This window comes from Schistocerca cancellata, chromosome 4, assembly GCF_023864275.1.
Source record: "Schistocerca cancellata isolate TAMUIC-IGC-003103 chromosome 4, iqSchCanc2.1, whole genome shotgun sequence".
NCBI classification, from domain to species: Eukaryota; Metazoa; Arthropoda; class Insecta; order Orthoptera; family Acrididae; genus Schistocerca; species Schistocerca cancellata.
The window spans coordinates 891,786,843-891,804,736 of record NC_064629.1 but is presented as its reverse complement, the minus strand read 5'-3'; the positions used below and the strand labels follow the sequence as shown (position 1 = coordinate 891,804,736).

Genomic DNA, 17,894 nt, shown 5'->3' with positions numbered 1-17,894 from the left:
CATGTTGAATCCTGGCCAGCCATCACACCATCACCACCCAGAACCTTCGCAGCTCACTGCCAGTTGCTGTCTACCTGATGTCAAGCTATGCCTGCTGCCTTTTCTTGCCATCACTGAGATGTCCATGGATTTGATACTCATGGTGTCCTTCCCTCACCATTGTTGTCTCCAAGCCATCGTGACTTGCTTCCACTGCCACAGTCTTCCTGCGATGTCATTAATTTTAATGTCATTAGCCTCTGCTTTTGTATCCCATGACTGATCTGCCAGCAAATGTGCATACCATTTAGCAGTGTGGAGAGATCAGAAGTTGAGTCTGCAGAGTCTGCTGTGAAGTCAGTATTATGTAATTCATTGTGCTCACAGTAGACCCTATTTGTTGTACCATGCCTCCAAAAACTCGAGCTCGAGATGAAAATGATTCAGAGAATGAAGAAGATTATTCAGAGGACTTACAGCAAAATTTTAATGATGTGATGGTCAAAAATATAGGTCGTACAACCAAACATCCCAAGGCTAGTCCCATCAAAGGTAGATTTCAAGGGGCAAACTATTCTTGGTGAAGCCAGAGGATTGAAAGTAGATCTGCAACAACCTCATCTGCCCTATCTACTATTGTAAGTATTTTTCCACAGCCAATCTCATTCCATCCTTCTCAGGAAAGGCAAAAGAAAATGTGGAAACCTGTTTGTGAATGTCCATGATGTATGTTGCATTTGTGCCTTGACAGTTACTTTCTTGTTGAATGTGTCATGACTTAAGTTAGCCGGGGACACATCTGTCTATGTAGACTTGGTAGACACTTTAAAATATGCTACCAGATTTGAAACTCTTGCCAAAATATTGACAGAGTGGTAGTCCAACAAGCATGGCATTAGTTACTACCATGACAAACTGCCCACCCTACTATGGGGACTATTTCAAACAACCTGCTGATCATATCCAAACCATTTCACGTAAAACCTATACACTAGGTCAGGATTCAACCTACAATGATGTTCCCCTAGAAGAAACTGAAGCACATGCATAATTTATCTGTGGTAATAATCCACAAACAGATGAAATGCTTCATGAGGATGCCAGCCACTTTCTTTCTGCTCAAGTGCAGAACAGCAAGCAGCACCACAGTTTTGCTACTAAAACAGAATGTGGCTGATGTAAATGCACTGGTCACACATCCAATACCTGTTTAGCACCATACTGCCCTCATTGCCAAGAGTTTGGATACTTAGGAATGCACTGTCCACCTAACCAAAATGGATCATTCTGGGGCTGTGGTTGCTGACCCAATAGCAGGGGAAATGTTTACTCTAATCCAGGAAACTGCAGAGGGATGGCAGAGCCACCCAAACCAACCCCTGGTATAGGTAGTAAATCAAATGAATTATGGAGCTTTAAAGGTGATGAGAACAACTGTTAGGGGAGAGATACCAGGAAAACCAGCCCAAGTTCTAGAGGATAAGGGCACAATTGTTTCTTTCTCCTACTGACAAATTGCCCTTGAAACCACCCTGATGATGTATCAGTGGTTTGTGTAGTGAAGTAATAAACCCTGCAGGTGCACATTTACTTAAGCTGAATATTGATGACACTACCTATAAAATTGAGATGGAGATGATAAGGTAGAGAAGGTCTGATTTGCATGTCATACTGGGAAATTATTTCTTATACCAATATAAGGGCATGACTGATTTCAAGTCACATACTGTCAAATTAAATGAAGCAATTCACCAATTTGGCAGTGGCAGCACCATAAAGATGCAAGGAAATCTGGGGAAGGGACCCATTCCCTGAAATTCCATCACATTGGTAGCCTGGTGTTGAAAGCAACCACCCCTGTAAAAATATATGGTGGTACTGGAAGGCTTCTAATGCACAATCCTATGGGGAACTTCCTTTTGATTGACCTACTAACTTGAAATGACATCATAAACAAACTGCAAGTGCATTTTGAATGAATCCTATGCCAAGTAGAATCCATCGGAGAGTCAAGTCTGAATTCCTCTGTGTGTGGATAATTTTGGAATCTGAGATCTAGAAATACCCAGAGGAACCATATTGGCCAGTACGCAAGAGGCAGCCAAGAGTGAAAAATCTGTTCCTGAAAAGAAAGTGAAGAGAACTGTTACCAGCCAAAGAAGTGTATGCAATCACACCACTCTTGTTGCAACAACTGCAGAATAAGACTCTGAGGAGGCCATTTTATACCCAGTTTTGCAGGAATTATCGTGTCTATTCAAAGACGGACAATACTTTCCATCTGCTGATCTAGTATATCATGAGATTCCGATTGGAAATGCAAGGCCATCTGCCCAGAAACCATATAGAATTCTGTATCAATTACAGTCCATTGTGAAAGAAACAGTCCAACAACAACTTGGTCCCAGAATCATTCACCCCTCTGATAGCCCTTGGATGAGTATGATTGTCATAGGCCTGAAGAAGTCTATTAATGGGGAGAAATCCTACTGTTTGTGCATGGATATGTGAGCATTGGATAGATCAGGAAACTGCAAGTTTTTCACTACTTTATCATCAGATTCTGACAGCTCCTCATGACCAACCTAAAACAGCTTCTGTTGTACCCTCGGGGTTGTGTGAGTTTTTACAAATCCATTTTGATTTAAGGAACACACTCAAAACATTTCAGAGATTATCTGAGTCATTGTTAGGAGGTCTGTGATTAAATCCTTAACCAAGCTATTAAAGAAAAGAGTAACCTTTGAGTGGACCATAGACTACAAAACCACCATGCAAATTGTTAAAGGAGTTCTGATGAGTTCAGCTCTATTGATATAGCCTGACTTCAAAAAACCATTTATACTGTCATAAAATGCCTTGAAGTATGCTGCTGGTGCTGTTTTACGTCAAGAGGATGACAGTGAACAAAAACCTGTTGTTTATGCTCCTAGCAGTTCAATAAAGCTGAAATAAATTAAAGTACCACAGAAAAATACTTGTTGGCCTTGATGCTTTGTGTAAACTACTTTAAATGCAACCTGTATGGCAAAAAATTTTCCACAGTAACTGACCATGCTGCTTTGTTATGGATGACAAATTTAAAAGACCCCTATAGCCACCTGACACTTTGGGCTTTAAAACTAGTCAAATTTGACTATGAGGTATGCCACAAGCCTGGAGGGTTGCACCAAAATTCTTATAGCCTTGGTAGAAAAGTCTGAGAAGTACAAGCTTATGAGGAATTAATACCAGAATTAAAAGAGCCCCACAGAAAGGATTCCAGTTGTTGAAAATCAGTTGGTGATAACAAAGTCACTCCGATCCCAAACTATTTCTCAATGCCACGATAGCATACAAGCCTGTCATGGTGATAGACAGTCTAAAAATACTATTATTGCTACAGGATATTGGTGGCTTGGTCAGTTCCATGACATTGTAAGTATATCCAAACGTTCACCAAAAGGTGAGCAGTCGCAGCTGAATTGGTCATAAATTCCTTTGCAAACCTTAACAGAAGCTTCTGAAGCATTCAAAACTGTGGCTCTTGACATAATGAGACCTTTCTGTCAAACCCAGCAAGGAAACATGTACATACTGACAATAATTTATCATTCTCCAGATACCAAATATCACAACCAGTTACCAGTCAGGGGACTGAGACTGTGGCTAGAGCATTTGTAAATCACCTGGCACTCCATTTGGCAGTGCTGTCACTATTTTAACTGATCAAGGCACAAACTTTATGTCCTCATTATTTGCACAAGTGTCTATACTACTCAGAATAAAAAAAATGGCCAATCACACTTTTTCATCCTAAAGTGAATGACCATGTTGAATGTGTTCATAAGATTATTAAATGGATGCTATCCTACTATATAAACAGGGCACATGCAGAACAGGGTCACTATGTTCATTTTTTGCAATCTGCATACAACAGCTGAGTGCACAAATCCTCAGGACATACCCCCTTTGAGGTAGTCTATGGCCACCCCATGAGTTTACCCTTTGGTACAGATAAGCTACTGCCAGGAGTGGGTTTGAAAAGAGTAAGAAGCTTAGCACACAGACTTACAGCAATCTGACATCTAGTCCAACACAATAATACGAAGGCAGCACCTAACAGTTACCTGTCAGGGGACTGAGACTGTGGCTAGAGCATTTGTAAATCATCTGGCACTCCATTTTGCAGTGCTGACACTATTTTAACTGATCAAGGAGAAAAAGTAAAAGAGCAGTACCACATCCTATCAGCCATGTGATTGGCTAAGGTTACACAGCCCTGCAGTTAAGAAAGGCAAAACTAAGAAGTTCACTCCACTTTTTGGAGATCCTTATCAAATTATACATTTCACTTCCTCTGTCAATGCATAAATATCATTGCCATATTGTCCTGTGACAGTTAATTTGAATAGACTCTGTCACTCTCAGAGGAACACTGTGCTGCCCCAGCCTGTTGCTCTAACAGAGCCTAACAAAATGGTCAAATTGTTCAAATGAGACAGTGTGCATCAGAACTCTCCATCTATTTTTGCCTGCATAATAGGATGTCCAACATTTATCAGGTACTCAAAAGTCTTCCACACCTAAACTTTTCATTTGTAATGAATACATTTATAATTTTATAATCAAACATTATTTTTCCTTAATTAATATCAGATACCACCTCATTTTCTCAGTTGGTATGGGAACAAATTTTTGATCTCTCAGAAGACAAACAAAGAGAAAAACCTAACTAAACCTTGTCTCATTCAAACTTTCTGTGTTATTATGTGATTACAATTCTCAGGACTCTGTGTTAGTGAGCATCTCAATCACACAATATCATACTCTGGTATGGTAATTCCTTATGCTTTTCCCACTAGGTCTCATAGTACCTCCTTCTGAATTTGTTTTGTACCCATAATTAAGGTTTAAAAACGTTTACATGGAACAATTTTGATAGCATAAGGAAAGTGTTAACCAACATTAAGTGCTGCTGTTGTCTTGTTTACCTATTATTATTCTCAATAATTAATATTTTATTTCACTTACAAATGGCATGGTACCTAAAGACATCTCATTTCTACAAAGCTCAGCAGCACACCATATTAGCAACACAGTGATTGGTTGCATGGGTCTTTTCAAGGAATATCCAGTTGTTAAAAAAAGTGTGTATTCTGTGTCCTTATGTCCACATGCCCATGTGTCCAGTAAAGTAGTAGTGAAATGACAATGTTGTGTAAATGGTGATGGTGGGGCAGGGAACATCTTGTAACTGTGTATATACTGATACAGCAACATGTTGCCACTACACAAATTTAAGCTCTAAGCTGAATACAAGCTTACAGAAAAAGATAATAACTTGCTAAGCTACTGAACAAAGTTTTTCTGCAGAGCTAACACACACACACACACACACACACACACACACACACACATTGTGTTGTAATATTGTGTCAACAATTAGACTGCAAGAAACATAGTGTTCTTCCCAAAGTAATCATCATAGCATTTACTTTAATTAATAGTAAGAAACAAAGGAAAATATAAATCTGAATAGCTGGACAAGGATTCAAATTCCATTCCTGCTGGGTCTAAGTACAGTGTCTTAAGCACTCTTCTATTCATTCATTTGTGTAGTCATGAAAGAAACTTCTGAAGTTTTCAGTATTCTTACATGCACAGACTTGCCTCTCAGACAATGCTGCTGGTTTAAAGCGAAAACAAAACTGTAATGAACGATACCAATAGTGTTCCAGAAGATAAAGCACCTGAACATATGAAACAAAGTTACAAGTTAAGGAATGCAGTACAGAATTCGAAAGTTTTAATAGTGAGTGACAGCCAAGGCAGGTACTGCAGAAAAACATTCTTGAGACAAAACTAGACACAAAATATGACATTCAAAGTTTTATTAAACCAAATGCTCCTCTCCGTGAAGTTTTTAATCGAACTGACAAATTAGCAGACGACTTGAAAGCGAGTGATACTCTTATCTTAATGGCTGGGTCGAACGATACTGAAGACTCCTACAACAACATTGTGGAAAGCATTGATAATGTGTTACCAAGTGTTCTCCAACTCAGTAACAAGACAAATATCATTTTACATCCAATTCGCCAAAGATTCGACAAAGAATATAAAAACGAAAAAATTGACATGGTTAATCATTATTTAGTGCAAACAATGAACTGTTCCAAATCTTGCAACAAAAGTAGAATATCCATAAACTTTGAAATGGAAAGACTGTTTCGTGATAGATTCACACGTCACGGATTCCACTTGAACAGACAGGGGAAGGAGCATGTATGCAATAGACTGTCTTCGTTAATTAAAATTAACAAACATACAAACCAGATGCATGTATGTCTGAATCGATCAGTCTACCTGAAGAAATCAGTGTTTCACCAAAATAAATACAATGTGAAAACCAGTTCAATACAAGTGCCTAATATGAAACAAATGCTACTTGATAAGTGGATTACCATTAGAAGCACCACAGCACACGAAAGGCAGGGCCCAGAATCCAGGGAACCAGTTAGCAAGAAGACACCACCCACACCTCAAATCAAGGAGGATTTTTTACAGCTAGCACTACTAGATGTAAAAAAGAGGTAAGTTGTCAAGCAAGACACAATATAGTCCCTGCATCATACTTTAAATTGTTCCATCAGAATGTTCAGTCTCTTTCCAATAAACTGAATGAAATACAAATCTTGTTAAATGATATGAGTGATATTTCTGTTTTATGCTTTACTGAGCTCTGGATAAATAAAGACATGATAGAACTAGCACACCTACCTCAGTTTAAATTAGCTGCCACATTTTATAGAGAAGTAATCAGGCATGGTGGTAGCTGCATATATGTTCGAGAAGATATAGACTTCGCTAACATAACCAAATTTGACAGCTTATCTAAAGAGACATAGAACTCTCAATAGTAGGACTGCCAACTAGCAATTCTGTAATCATCTGTGTATATAGGTCACCAGATGGTGATAAAAAAGTTTTTTATAATAATATGGAAGAGCTGTTAGAGGACTTCAACACCCTTAAAAAAAATTATCATATGTGTAGATTTCAATGTTGATTTCTCCAAACCCAGTAAATTTAAAGATGAAATCAAAGACTTCCTGAAGCCCTTTAACCTAAAACCAACTATAACCAACCCAACTCGTGTAACCACTACTTCTGCATCAACCATAGATCAGGTGTTTGTAAATACAGATAAATATATCTGCCACACACAGACTGAAAACACTGGTTTTAGTGATCACGATGCCCAAATACTAACAATCGCTATTCCACGAAACACAAAAGCCCAGAAAACTAGAGCTATTGTGAGAAAGTTTAATAATGAAAACATAGATTACTTTTGCTCTCTCTTGAGAAGAGAAATCTGGACTGATGTTTACAGTTCATTGCCACAGTTTATGGCCGCATACAAACATTTTTTTGAAATAGCCTTTCCTAAACAAATGTCACTTATACATTCTGTGCACAAACCAAATAAATGGATCACAACAGGAATAAAAATATTATGCCAGAATAAAAGGAACTTATATGAATACTCAAAGCAAACCACAAATCCTGTATTTATCAACTACTTTAAACAATATAAACAATACTTAGACAAGTTATAAGAAAAGCAAATAAAATGGAAAATGACCAACAAATAAAAAATTACAAGAATAAGACTAAAGCAACCTGGAGTATCATAACAAGAGAAACAGGTACTACATCATTAGCCCACAAAAATATAGAACTGCAGAAAACAACAATAAAATAATCAACCCTACAGTAGTGGCTAATAAATTTAACAACTACTTTTCTCATGTAGCACACCACCTGATTACCAAACATTAAACTCACAACCAGACAGCAATATACTCCAGTCAGATACTAAAATTCTTACAAGAACCCTGTTCATGTCTCCAACAACACCTGAGGAATTATCTGTCATTATAAAAAGGTTACCCAATAAGCATTCAGCAGGTACTGATGAAATACCAGATATTATCATCAAAGCAAGTGTAAGATCTATCGTAGAACCATTAACGGATATTTTCAATTCATCATTCGTGAGTGATATATTCCCGAAAAATCTGAAAATGGCAAAAGTGACACCACACTACAAGAAAGGGGACAAACATAAAGCTGCAAACTATAGACCTGTATCAGTATTGTCAGGCTTTGGTAAAATTCTTGAAAAACTATTTCTTAGAAGGCTGACAGTCTTTCTAAATAAAGGAAGTATAATAAGTGATGCACAACACAGATTCAGAACTCGCAGATCAACACAGTCAGCTATTTATACCTTCTTGAATGAAATTCAAACTGCAGTAGATAATAAGCAACATGTGTCTGGCATATTTCTTGACCTTAGTGAAGCCATCGATGTAACTGATCATAATACTCTGTTGCAGAAGCTAGGTAATTATGGAATACGAAGCCTGCCAAACAAGTGGATACATTCCTACCTTCATGACCATCAACAGATCACTCAAATAAAATACAAAGACCTAAAAACACAAAAAAATTGTAATTTTTACAGTAATGCACAAAACATTACATATGGAGTTCCTCAAGGGTCAGTCCTTTGGCCAATTCTTTTCATTCTTTATGTTAATGATTTTTCAGAAAAAATAACTAAAGGGACAACAGTACTTTTTGTAGATGACACAAATATCCTAATCAAATCACGTGATGATGAAAGCCTACAAAAAACAGCTACAGGTTGTTGTTGTTGTTGTGGTCTTCAGTCCTGAGACTGGTTTGATGCAGCTCTCCATGCTACTCTATCCTGTGCAAGCTTCTTCATCTCCCAGTATCTACTGCAACCTACATCCTTCTGAATCTGCTTAGTGTATTCATCTCTTGGTCTCCCTCTACGATTTTTACCCTCCACACTGCCCTCCAATGCTAAATTTGTGATCCCTTGATGCCTCAAAACATGTCCTACCAACCGATCCCTTCTTCTAGTCAAGTTGTGCCACAAACTTCTCTTCTCCCCAATCCTATTCAATACCTCCTCATTAGTTACGTGATCTACCCACCTTATCTTCAGCATTCTTCTGTAGCACCACATTTCGAAAGCTTCTATTCTCTTCTTGTCCAAACTAGTTATCGTCCATGTTTCACTTCCATACATGGCTACACTCCATACAAATACTTTCAGAAACGACTTCCTGACACTTAAATCTATACTCGATGTTAACAAATTCCTCTTCTTGATAAACGCTTTCCTTGCCATTGCCAGTCTACATTTTATATCCTCTCTACTTCGACCATCATCGGTTATTTTACTCCCTAAATAGCAAAACTCCTTTACTACTTTAAGTGTCTCATTTCCTAATCTAATTCCCTCAGCATCACCCGACTTAATTTTACTACATTCCATTATCCTCGTTTTGCTTTTGTTGATGTTCATCTTAAATCCTCCTTTCAAGACACTGTCCATTCCGTTCAACTGCTCTTCCAAGTCCTTTGCTGTCTCTGACAGAATTACAATGTCATCGGCGAACCTCAAAGTTTTTACTTCTTCTCCATGAATTTTAATACCTACTCCGAATTTTTCTTTTGTTTCCTTTACTGCTTGCTCAATATACAGATTGAATAACATCGGGGAGAGGCTACAACCCTGTCTTACTCCTTTCCCAACCACTGCTTCCCTTTCATGCCCCTCGACTCTTATAACTGCCATCTGGTTTCTGTACAAACTGTAAATAGCCTTTCGTTCCCTGTATTTTACCCCTGCCACCTTCAGAATTTAAAAGAGAGTATTCCAGTTAACATTGTCAAAAGCTTTCTCTAAGTCTACAAATGCTAGAAACGTAGGTTTGCCTTTTCTTAGTCTTTCTTCTAAGATAAGTCGTAAGGTCAGTATTGCCTCACGTGTTCCAACATTTCTACGGAATCCAAACTGATCTTCCCCGAGGTCGGCTTCTACCAGTTTTTCCATTCGTCTGTAAAGAATTCGTGTTAGTATTTTGCAGCTGTGACTTATTAAACTGATAGTTCGGTAATTTTCACATCTGTCAACACCTGCTTTCTTTGGGATTGGAATTATTATATTCTGCTTGAAGTCTGAGGGTATTTCGCCTGTCTCATACATCGTGCTCACCAGATGGTAGAGTTTTTTCATGACTGGCTCTCCCGAGGCCATCAGTAGTTCAAATGGAATGTTGTCTACTCCCGGGGCCTTGTTTCGACTCAGGTCTTTCAGTGCTCTGTCAAACTCTTCACGCAGTATCTTATCTCCCATTTCGTCTTCATCTACATCCTCTTCCATTTCCATAATATTGTCCTCAAGTACATCGCCCTTGTATAAACCCTCTATATACTCCTTCCACCTTTCTGCCTTCCCTTCTTTGCTTAGAACTGGGTTGCCATCTGAGCTCTTGATATTCATACAAGTGGTTCTCTTCTCTCCAAAGGTCTCTTTAATTTTCCTGTAGGCAGTATCTATCTTACCCCTAGTGAGACAAGCCTCTACATCCTTACATTTGTCCTCTAGCCATCCCTGCTTAGCCATTTTGCACTTCCTGTCGATATCATTTTTGAGACGTCTGTATTCCTTTTTGCCTGCTTCATTTACTGCATTTTTGTATTTTCTCCTTTCATCGATTAAATTCAATATTTCTTCTGTTACCCAAGGATTTCTATTAGCCCTCGTCTATTTACCTACTTGATCCTCTGCTGCCTTCACTACTTCATCCCTCAGAGCTACCCATTCTTCTTCTACTGTATTTCTTTCCCCCATTCCTGTCAATTGTTCCCTTATGCTCTCCCTGAAACTCTCTACAACCTCTGGTTCTTTCAGTTTATCCAGGTCCCATCTCCTTAAATTCCCACCTTTTTGCAGTTTCTTCAGTTTCAATCTGCAGTTCATAACCAATAGATTGTGGTCAGAATCCACATCTGCCCCAGGAAATGTCTTACAATTTAAAACCTGGTTCCTAAATCTCTGTCTTACCATTATATAATCTATCTGATACCTACTAGTATCTCCAGGATTCTTCCAGGTATACAACCTTCTTTTATGATTCTTGAACCAAGTGTTGGCTATGATTAAGTTATGCTCTGTGCAAAATTCTACAAGGCGGCTTCCTCTTTCATTCCTTCCCCCCAATCCATATTCACCTACTATGTTTCCTTCTCTCCCTTTTCCTACTGACGAATTCCAGTCACCCATGACTATTAAATTTTCGTCTCCTTTCACTACCTGAATAATTTCTTTTATCTCGTCATACACTTCATCTATTTCTTCATCATCTGCAGAGGTAGTTGGCATATAAACTTGTACTACTGTAGTAGGCATGGGCTTTGTGTCTATCTTGGCCACAATAATGCGTTCACTATGCTGTTTGTAGTAGCTAACCCGCACTCCTATTTTTTTATTCATTATTAAACCTACTCCTGCATTACCCCTATTTGATTTTGTATTTATAACCCTGTAATCACCCGACCAAAAGTCTTGTTCCTCCTGCCACCGAACTTCACTAATTCCCACTATATCTAACTTTAACCTATCCATTTCCCTTTTTAAATTTTCTAACCTACCTGCCCGATTAAGGGATCTGACATTCCACGCTCCGATCCGTAGAACGCCAGTTTTCTTTCTCCTGATAACGACACCCTCCTGAGTAGTCCCCGCCCGGAGATCCGAATGGGGGACTATTTTACCTCCGGAATATTTTACCCAAGAGGACGCCATCATCATTTAATCATACAGTAGAGCTGCATGTCCTCGGGAAAAATTACGGCTGTAGTTTCCCCTTGCTTTCAGCCGTTCGCAGTACCAGCACAGCAAGGCCGTTTTGGTTAATGTTACAAGGCCAGATCAGTCAATCATCCAGACTGTTGCCCCTGCAACTACTGAAAAGGCTGCTGCCCCTCTTCAGGAACCACATGTTTGTCTGGCCTCTCAACAGATACCCCTCCGTTGTGGTTGCACCTATGGTACGGCCATCTGTATCACTGAGGCACGCAAGCCTCCCCACCAGCGGCAAGGTCCATGGTTCATGGGGGGAGAAAAATGTGGAACGCTTCACGATTTTGCGTGTCATCCTTGCGCAGGGGCCATGCTAATCTTCTCTGTATCGTTCCAATTTTAGTATATGTACCGCCGAAGCGAAATTTGACACAATGGTTCAGAACAAACAAGCTAATAATAAATAATGAAAAAACAGTGACAGTCAATTTCTACAATCACAGAAACTACATCCTGCAAGACCAATTTTTAAAATTGATGGAAAAATTGTCTCATCTGTGAGTGACACAAAATTTTTGGGTATACATACTCAGCAAAACCTAAAATGGGAGACACATCTTAACCATGTAAATAAAAAGCTAAACACACTTACGTACACAGTAAGAATCCTCACACAAAACACAAGCCATGCATCTGTGATCACAATGTACCATGGCAGTATTCAGTCACTGCTGATTTACGGCATTATCTTTTGGGGGAACTCCATAGGTACAAACAAAACATTTAGGCTACAGAAAAAGATTGTTAGAATAATAAACCATGCTAAGTACAGAGACTCCTGTAGACCAATATTTAAAAATCTCAGTATACTGCCTCTTCTTTACTTATATATGTATGAAATATTAAATTTCCCAAAAGGAAGTATTTTAAAAGATGGAAATATCTTCAAGTATAACTGTGATTACCACCCTCATGATACTAGGCAGAAGCATTACTTGCATGTCAATACAGTAAGTACAAACATTTATAAGAGAGGAGTGTATCATACTGGCATAATGCTGTACAATCACATGCCATCCTATTTGAAACAGATGCAAAATTTACAAAAGTTTAAAGTGAAACTGAAAGAGTACTTGCTTGACCACTGCTTCTATTCTGTTTCTGAGTTTTTAGAGTACCAGAAAAGTGTAGTGTAACTGCTCAAATATTCTTAATAAGTCTATCATTTTATTAAATTTGTCATCCATATTCAACATGTATTGAATAATTTTTAATTATTTATCCTTTCAAAATAACAATGTGTATGATGTTGTATATAATGTACCAACCTGACTTATCCTACATTGTTTGTGCAAAGTATGTACCTAAACATGATTTACAGGACCAATAAAGAAATACAAATACAAGTAAATAAGAGTACTGTAGATTTTTCTCAAAAAATCTGCTTTCTAGACTTCCTCCAAGATTTTATTTCTTTTTATGATTATAACCCATTTTTGAAGTAGACCACTGTGATTTATGCTTTTAATGCAATAGTTTATGAACAACATGATAAACTCTCTGCCCTGATCCAAAATCTCTCATGAGTGCTATACTCACATAATGCTGTACCTGTGTTTTACATTGTGTGTTTTTCCCTTGTTAGTTCTCTAGACAGTTCAGATTTACATGGAACCCAGTTTAGAGTTGAATTGGCAGCACCATATGATTGACTTTCAACAACAGGGCTACAGTCATTGGCATCAGTTGTGATATGATCATGATATGGAAAATCTTGTGCTTGTGATCATCAGAGCATTCAACAAAAGAAAACTTTATAACAGATGTTCACTTACCTGAACATCAGTTTGAAGATCAGGTCTCCAAAGCAGTTTTGATGTAATTAATCTCGAGTGGTTTAATCGGAGATAAAATGATATGTCAGACACATGGACATCATCGTACTCTCTCCATACATTTAGAAGTGTGTTGCGAGAATCTGGTATCTTCCCATCCACATAAAAACTTTCTAAGACATCTGAAATAATTATTTATGAAAAATATTTCAATAGAGTACCGTTATAAATTGCTACTCTAACGTAAAATATAGAAATAACAAAAAAATATGTTCTTTGTTATAATATTTAATTATTCTCAATTATGCAGTGTATGATTTATGATAGAAGAAGTACTACAAAGACAATATATGAGTAAGTTAGAAGCATAACTCACATGCTCCAAAAACATAAATTTTCACAAATGACTTAAAACGTGTATTACATGTGTCATGCGCATGTTCCATATATTGACATCAGTATGTGCAAGAACAATGGCTATAAATCATTATGTATATTTCAGATTATGTTTGCTTATTGAGAAATTACAATAATTTAAGGTTATATTATGGATCATGTGAGTTTTGTTATTGAGCTGTGGAACATGTAAGTTCTGACAGTCCCCATTTTGGATCTTGTGAGTTTTGGTACTGAGCTGTTTGGACAATGTTGGTTTCACAGGAACTATCGTGTTGCGACTCGATATGCACCACTTTTTCTTCCATGACTTGTGTCTAAAATCAGTTTTATTCCAACCACTATATTGAATTATATTCCCCAAAATAACTGAATAGAACAGAAAACACACTCCACTGGCATCAATATTTACTATTACACAAGAAAATGGCACTGAGTGAGCTAATCGATGATTGGTCAAAATGAGGTATGGGACAAAACTCACAAGATCCCATGGATCATGAGACTTTTGAAACTAACCATGAAGTTTAACACTGGTTTTCTCAAGGATCTTGTGCCAAATGTGAATAACTGTTTCGTGAATTATGTTCTATGCATAAAGCTATATGAGAATATGTCGGCATCTAAGTTTTCATTATTTTGGAGCATGTGAGTTTTTACTCTAAGCTATACATATTATTTATCAATACTGTTTTAAGATACAAAAAATTACTAGGTGAAATTCAGACAGTTTATGCTGTCAAAGGCATTGGAGGCAACCAGTTCTAAAGTTACGGGACTTCAAAAGGATTAGTAACAAAATTATTGTTTAAAATTAAACTAATCCTTTCATTAGTGAGCTCTCTACTGTGCAGAAATTCCCTAGAGCAGCTCAAAACGTTCTCCTCTATGATAATACTCACATGTATACATACTTTCACAAATATCTTACTTTCTATAATTATAATTATCATCATCATCATCATCATAATCATCATTGTCATGCACAGAAATCAATAATTCCGACAACAGATTTGAGGCTATATGGAATTTAGTTAAATGGGAGACAGGACAAATGGCCACAGAATAGAATAACTTCAATGTTGAACTGAATGGAAAGACTATAAATGATGAGTCACAGGTAGCAAATATATGTAATAATAATTTCTTGAATGTTGCAGAAAGCATAGGGGCAAAAAAATCAAAAGAAAAACCACAGCAGTATGTCACACTCATAAACAGAAGCTCATCTGGTTTTGATGAGGTTTCCAATAGAGTACTAAAGATTTTTCCCCCCATTATAAACCCAGTCTTATACAAAGTACGTAATGCCTTATTAATTTAAGCTATTTTTCCAGAGAGACTGAAATATGCTATTGTCAAACACCAACTTAAGAAAGGTAATAGGAGAGATGTCAGTAACTACTGACATGTTTCACTGCTGACATCACATTCCAAAATTTTTGACAGGTGATATACTGGTATAGCAAAATAGTATCTCATCTTAGTATCACACCTCAGCAAGTCACAGTTTTGATTTTAGAAGAGTTGCTCTACTGAAAATGCCATTTAAATAGTAACTCACCAAATTTTGCAAGTGTTAAATAACAAAATAGCTCCAGCTGGTATTTTCTGTGACCAATCTAAGGCCTTTGGCAGTGTGAATCACAATATTCTTCTAGATAAACTGAAGTTTTATGGGATTGATGGTAAAGCCAACCAATGGATAATGTCACATCTAACCAAAAGAATGCAGAAAGTTGTACTTAGTAGTTCAATCAATATAGTCTCGGGATGTAATTATGACTGGGGAGAAGTCACATGTGGGGATCCCCAAAGCTATCTCTTACGTCCACTGTTGTTCCTCATATATGTAAATGATCTTTCATCTAATGCACAACAAGCAGAATTAGTACTTTTTGCAGTTGACACTAGTATTGTAATCAATCCAAGCACACATGCAAAAACAGAAGAAATGGTAGTCAATGTTCTTAATAGTATCACTGACTGGTTTTTCGCAAATGGTCTCACCCTCAATTTTAAAAAGACATCAAACATCCAGTTGTTTAGATATAGAGATATCAATACCAATGATAAGGGTAATACAAGGTGAGGAAATAATAAATAGGGTGGAAACTTCAAAATTCTTAGTTGTCATATTGAATAGAATTTAAACTGGAAAAATCACAATTTTGAATTCCTAAAACAACTTAGTTCAGTCACATTTTCACTTAGAATCATCGAAAATCTTGGAAGGGACAAATCAGTAACTTGACGTATTTTGGATATTTTCATTCAATAATGTGATATGGAATAACATTCTGGGGTAACTCACCATTAAGAAAGAAAGTCTTCATTGCTCAAAAATGTGCTTGTACACATCTGTTTAAGGAACTGCCCATTCTGGCTATTGCTTCACAGTAGGCCTATATTTATTCCCATATGAAGTTTGTTGTAAATCTTCAACTACAGTTCAAAAGGAACAATGATGTACGTAATTACAATACCAGAGGGAAAATGGCATTTATTACTTCACATGAATCTTTTCTTTAGCATGAAAAGGGGTGCACAATGCTGCAACTAAAAGTTTTGATAACTTACCCTGTGATATAAACTGTCTGACAGACAACAAACTGAAAAAGTTTTTCCTTTACATCTCCTTCTGTTGTGTAGATGGATTTCTGTTTTTTTCTTTTTCTTATTTTTTTCCTTTTTCTTCTCTCTCTCTCTCTCCCTCCCTTTTTGTGTGTAAAATGTGATGGGTAGAAATAACTAACTAAGATTTGTATGTGGTTTAAAAAATTATAAGTGGCAGCTTGTAGCCATGTTTAAAAATTAATTTGGGATGTGAATATAAAACGACTTGTTTCACATCATTACTATTTACTGTGCAAAATGATCCATGGAACGTGAAATAAACTAACTCATTAACTATGCCCGAAAGTTTTCATATTATGGCAAAGTAGCTTTGGGTAAGATGGTTCAGTGGAACCCAAGAAGATCAATAAAAAGTAAAAATAGCTGGTTAAATGGCAATTAAACAATGTATTCAGGTGTTGGTAAAGTTACTTTAGATAAAAGTTTGAAAATTTTTGGAAGTGCATTCCCTTGTGTTTGCATGGGAACCATCTTAGTCAATTGCCTGCTTTCTAAGTGGCATTGCCATTTACCAAGTGTACACTGACTGTTTAGGAAGAGGCCACCTATTGGAATGTGGAGCAACAAGCTAGCTGAAGCTGTTGTCTAATGAATGATGAGGGTTATTGGAAGATGCTAATTGTGCTTTTGCTCCAGTGGAAATTTGAAGTGTGGAGTTCTTGTGTATGCCCTTCCTTTTGTGAGTTTAGACTGTGGACTTGTGTTGTTCGTAAAGAAAACAGTAGAAAGTGGTCAGTGACAATGTGATAATTGATTACCTTTATTTAACTTGGTAGCATATGTGTAGAGGTGTATAGGCACAATCCAGGTCCCTGCATTATCCAGGTCCTTCAACACATATTTTGAAGGAAGTCTACAAAGCAGTACATCATGTGATTTGTCTTGTACACAGCATAGTATGAAGGATTTGTGGACTCTGCTCATGGTTGCAACTACAGATGCTACGTAAGGTCCATGATGATGCATGGGAAGGAACATTTTACAAGGTCTGAGGAATACAGTGTAAAGACCCATCTACAAACCCATCCTGAATCCAATATGACAGAAGGTATTTCAGAGCCACAACTGTGAAACCTTTTCCATCCAGTGTATTGTAAATGTCAATTCTAGAGTTCTACATATATTATGGTCTTCAGGTTTATGCATCCAACTTCCTCCTGAGCACTTACTAACATTGATTACTCATCTTCCATCAGAACTATGATTTTTTATAAGTAGCAATATGGAGATGAGTTGTTATTCGATGAATAGACGTGATGTTGAGCAGCAGAGAGAGAAAAGAACATCAACCAGCTAAGGACCAAGTCTCTGCTCAAAAACCTAACAAAGACACTATACAGATGTCAGACTGACACATATCATTCACTGTAGCA

The 17,894-nt window shown here is 37.3% G+C and overlaps 1 protein-coding gene and 1 non-coding gene across 2 annotated transcripts in view; both read right to left on the bottom strand.

Moving 5' to 3' along the window:
• LOC126185051 (uncharacterized) overlaps window positions 1-17,894 on the bottom strand; it is a 707,909-nt gene that overhangs the window by 197,834 nt on the left and 492,181 nt on the right. The window contains exon 52 of the mRNA XM_049927806.1: window positions 13,489-13,670. Within this exon, the coding sequence (XP_049783763.1) occupies window positions 13,489-13,670 (182 nt within the window). The remainder of the gene's footprint in view (window positions 1-13,488; window positions 13,671-17,894) is intronic.
• LOC126186554 (U6 spliceosomal RNA) lies at window positions 11,974-12,078 on the bottom strand. The gene has a single exon (XR_007537626.1). It is a non-coding gene; the product is annotated as a U6 spliceosomal RNA (small nuclear RNA).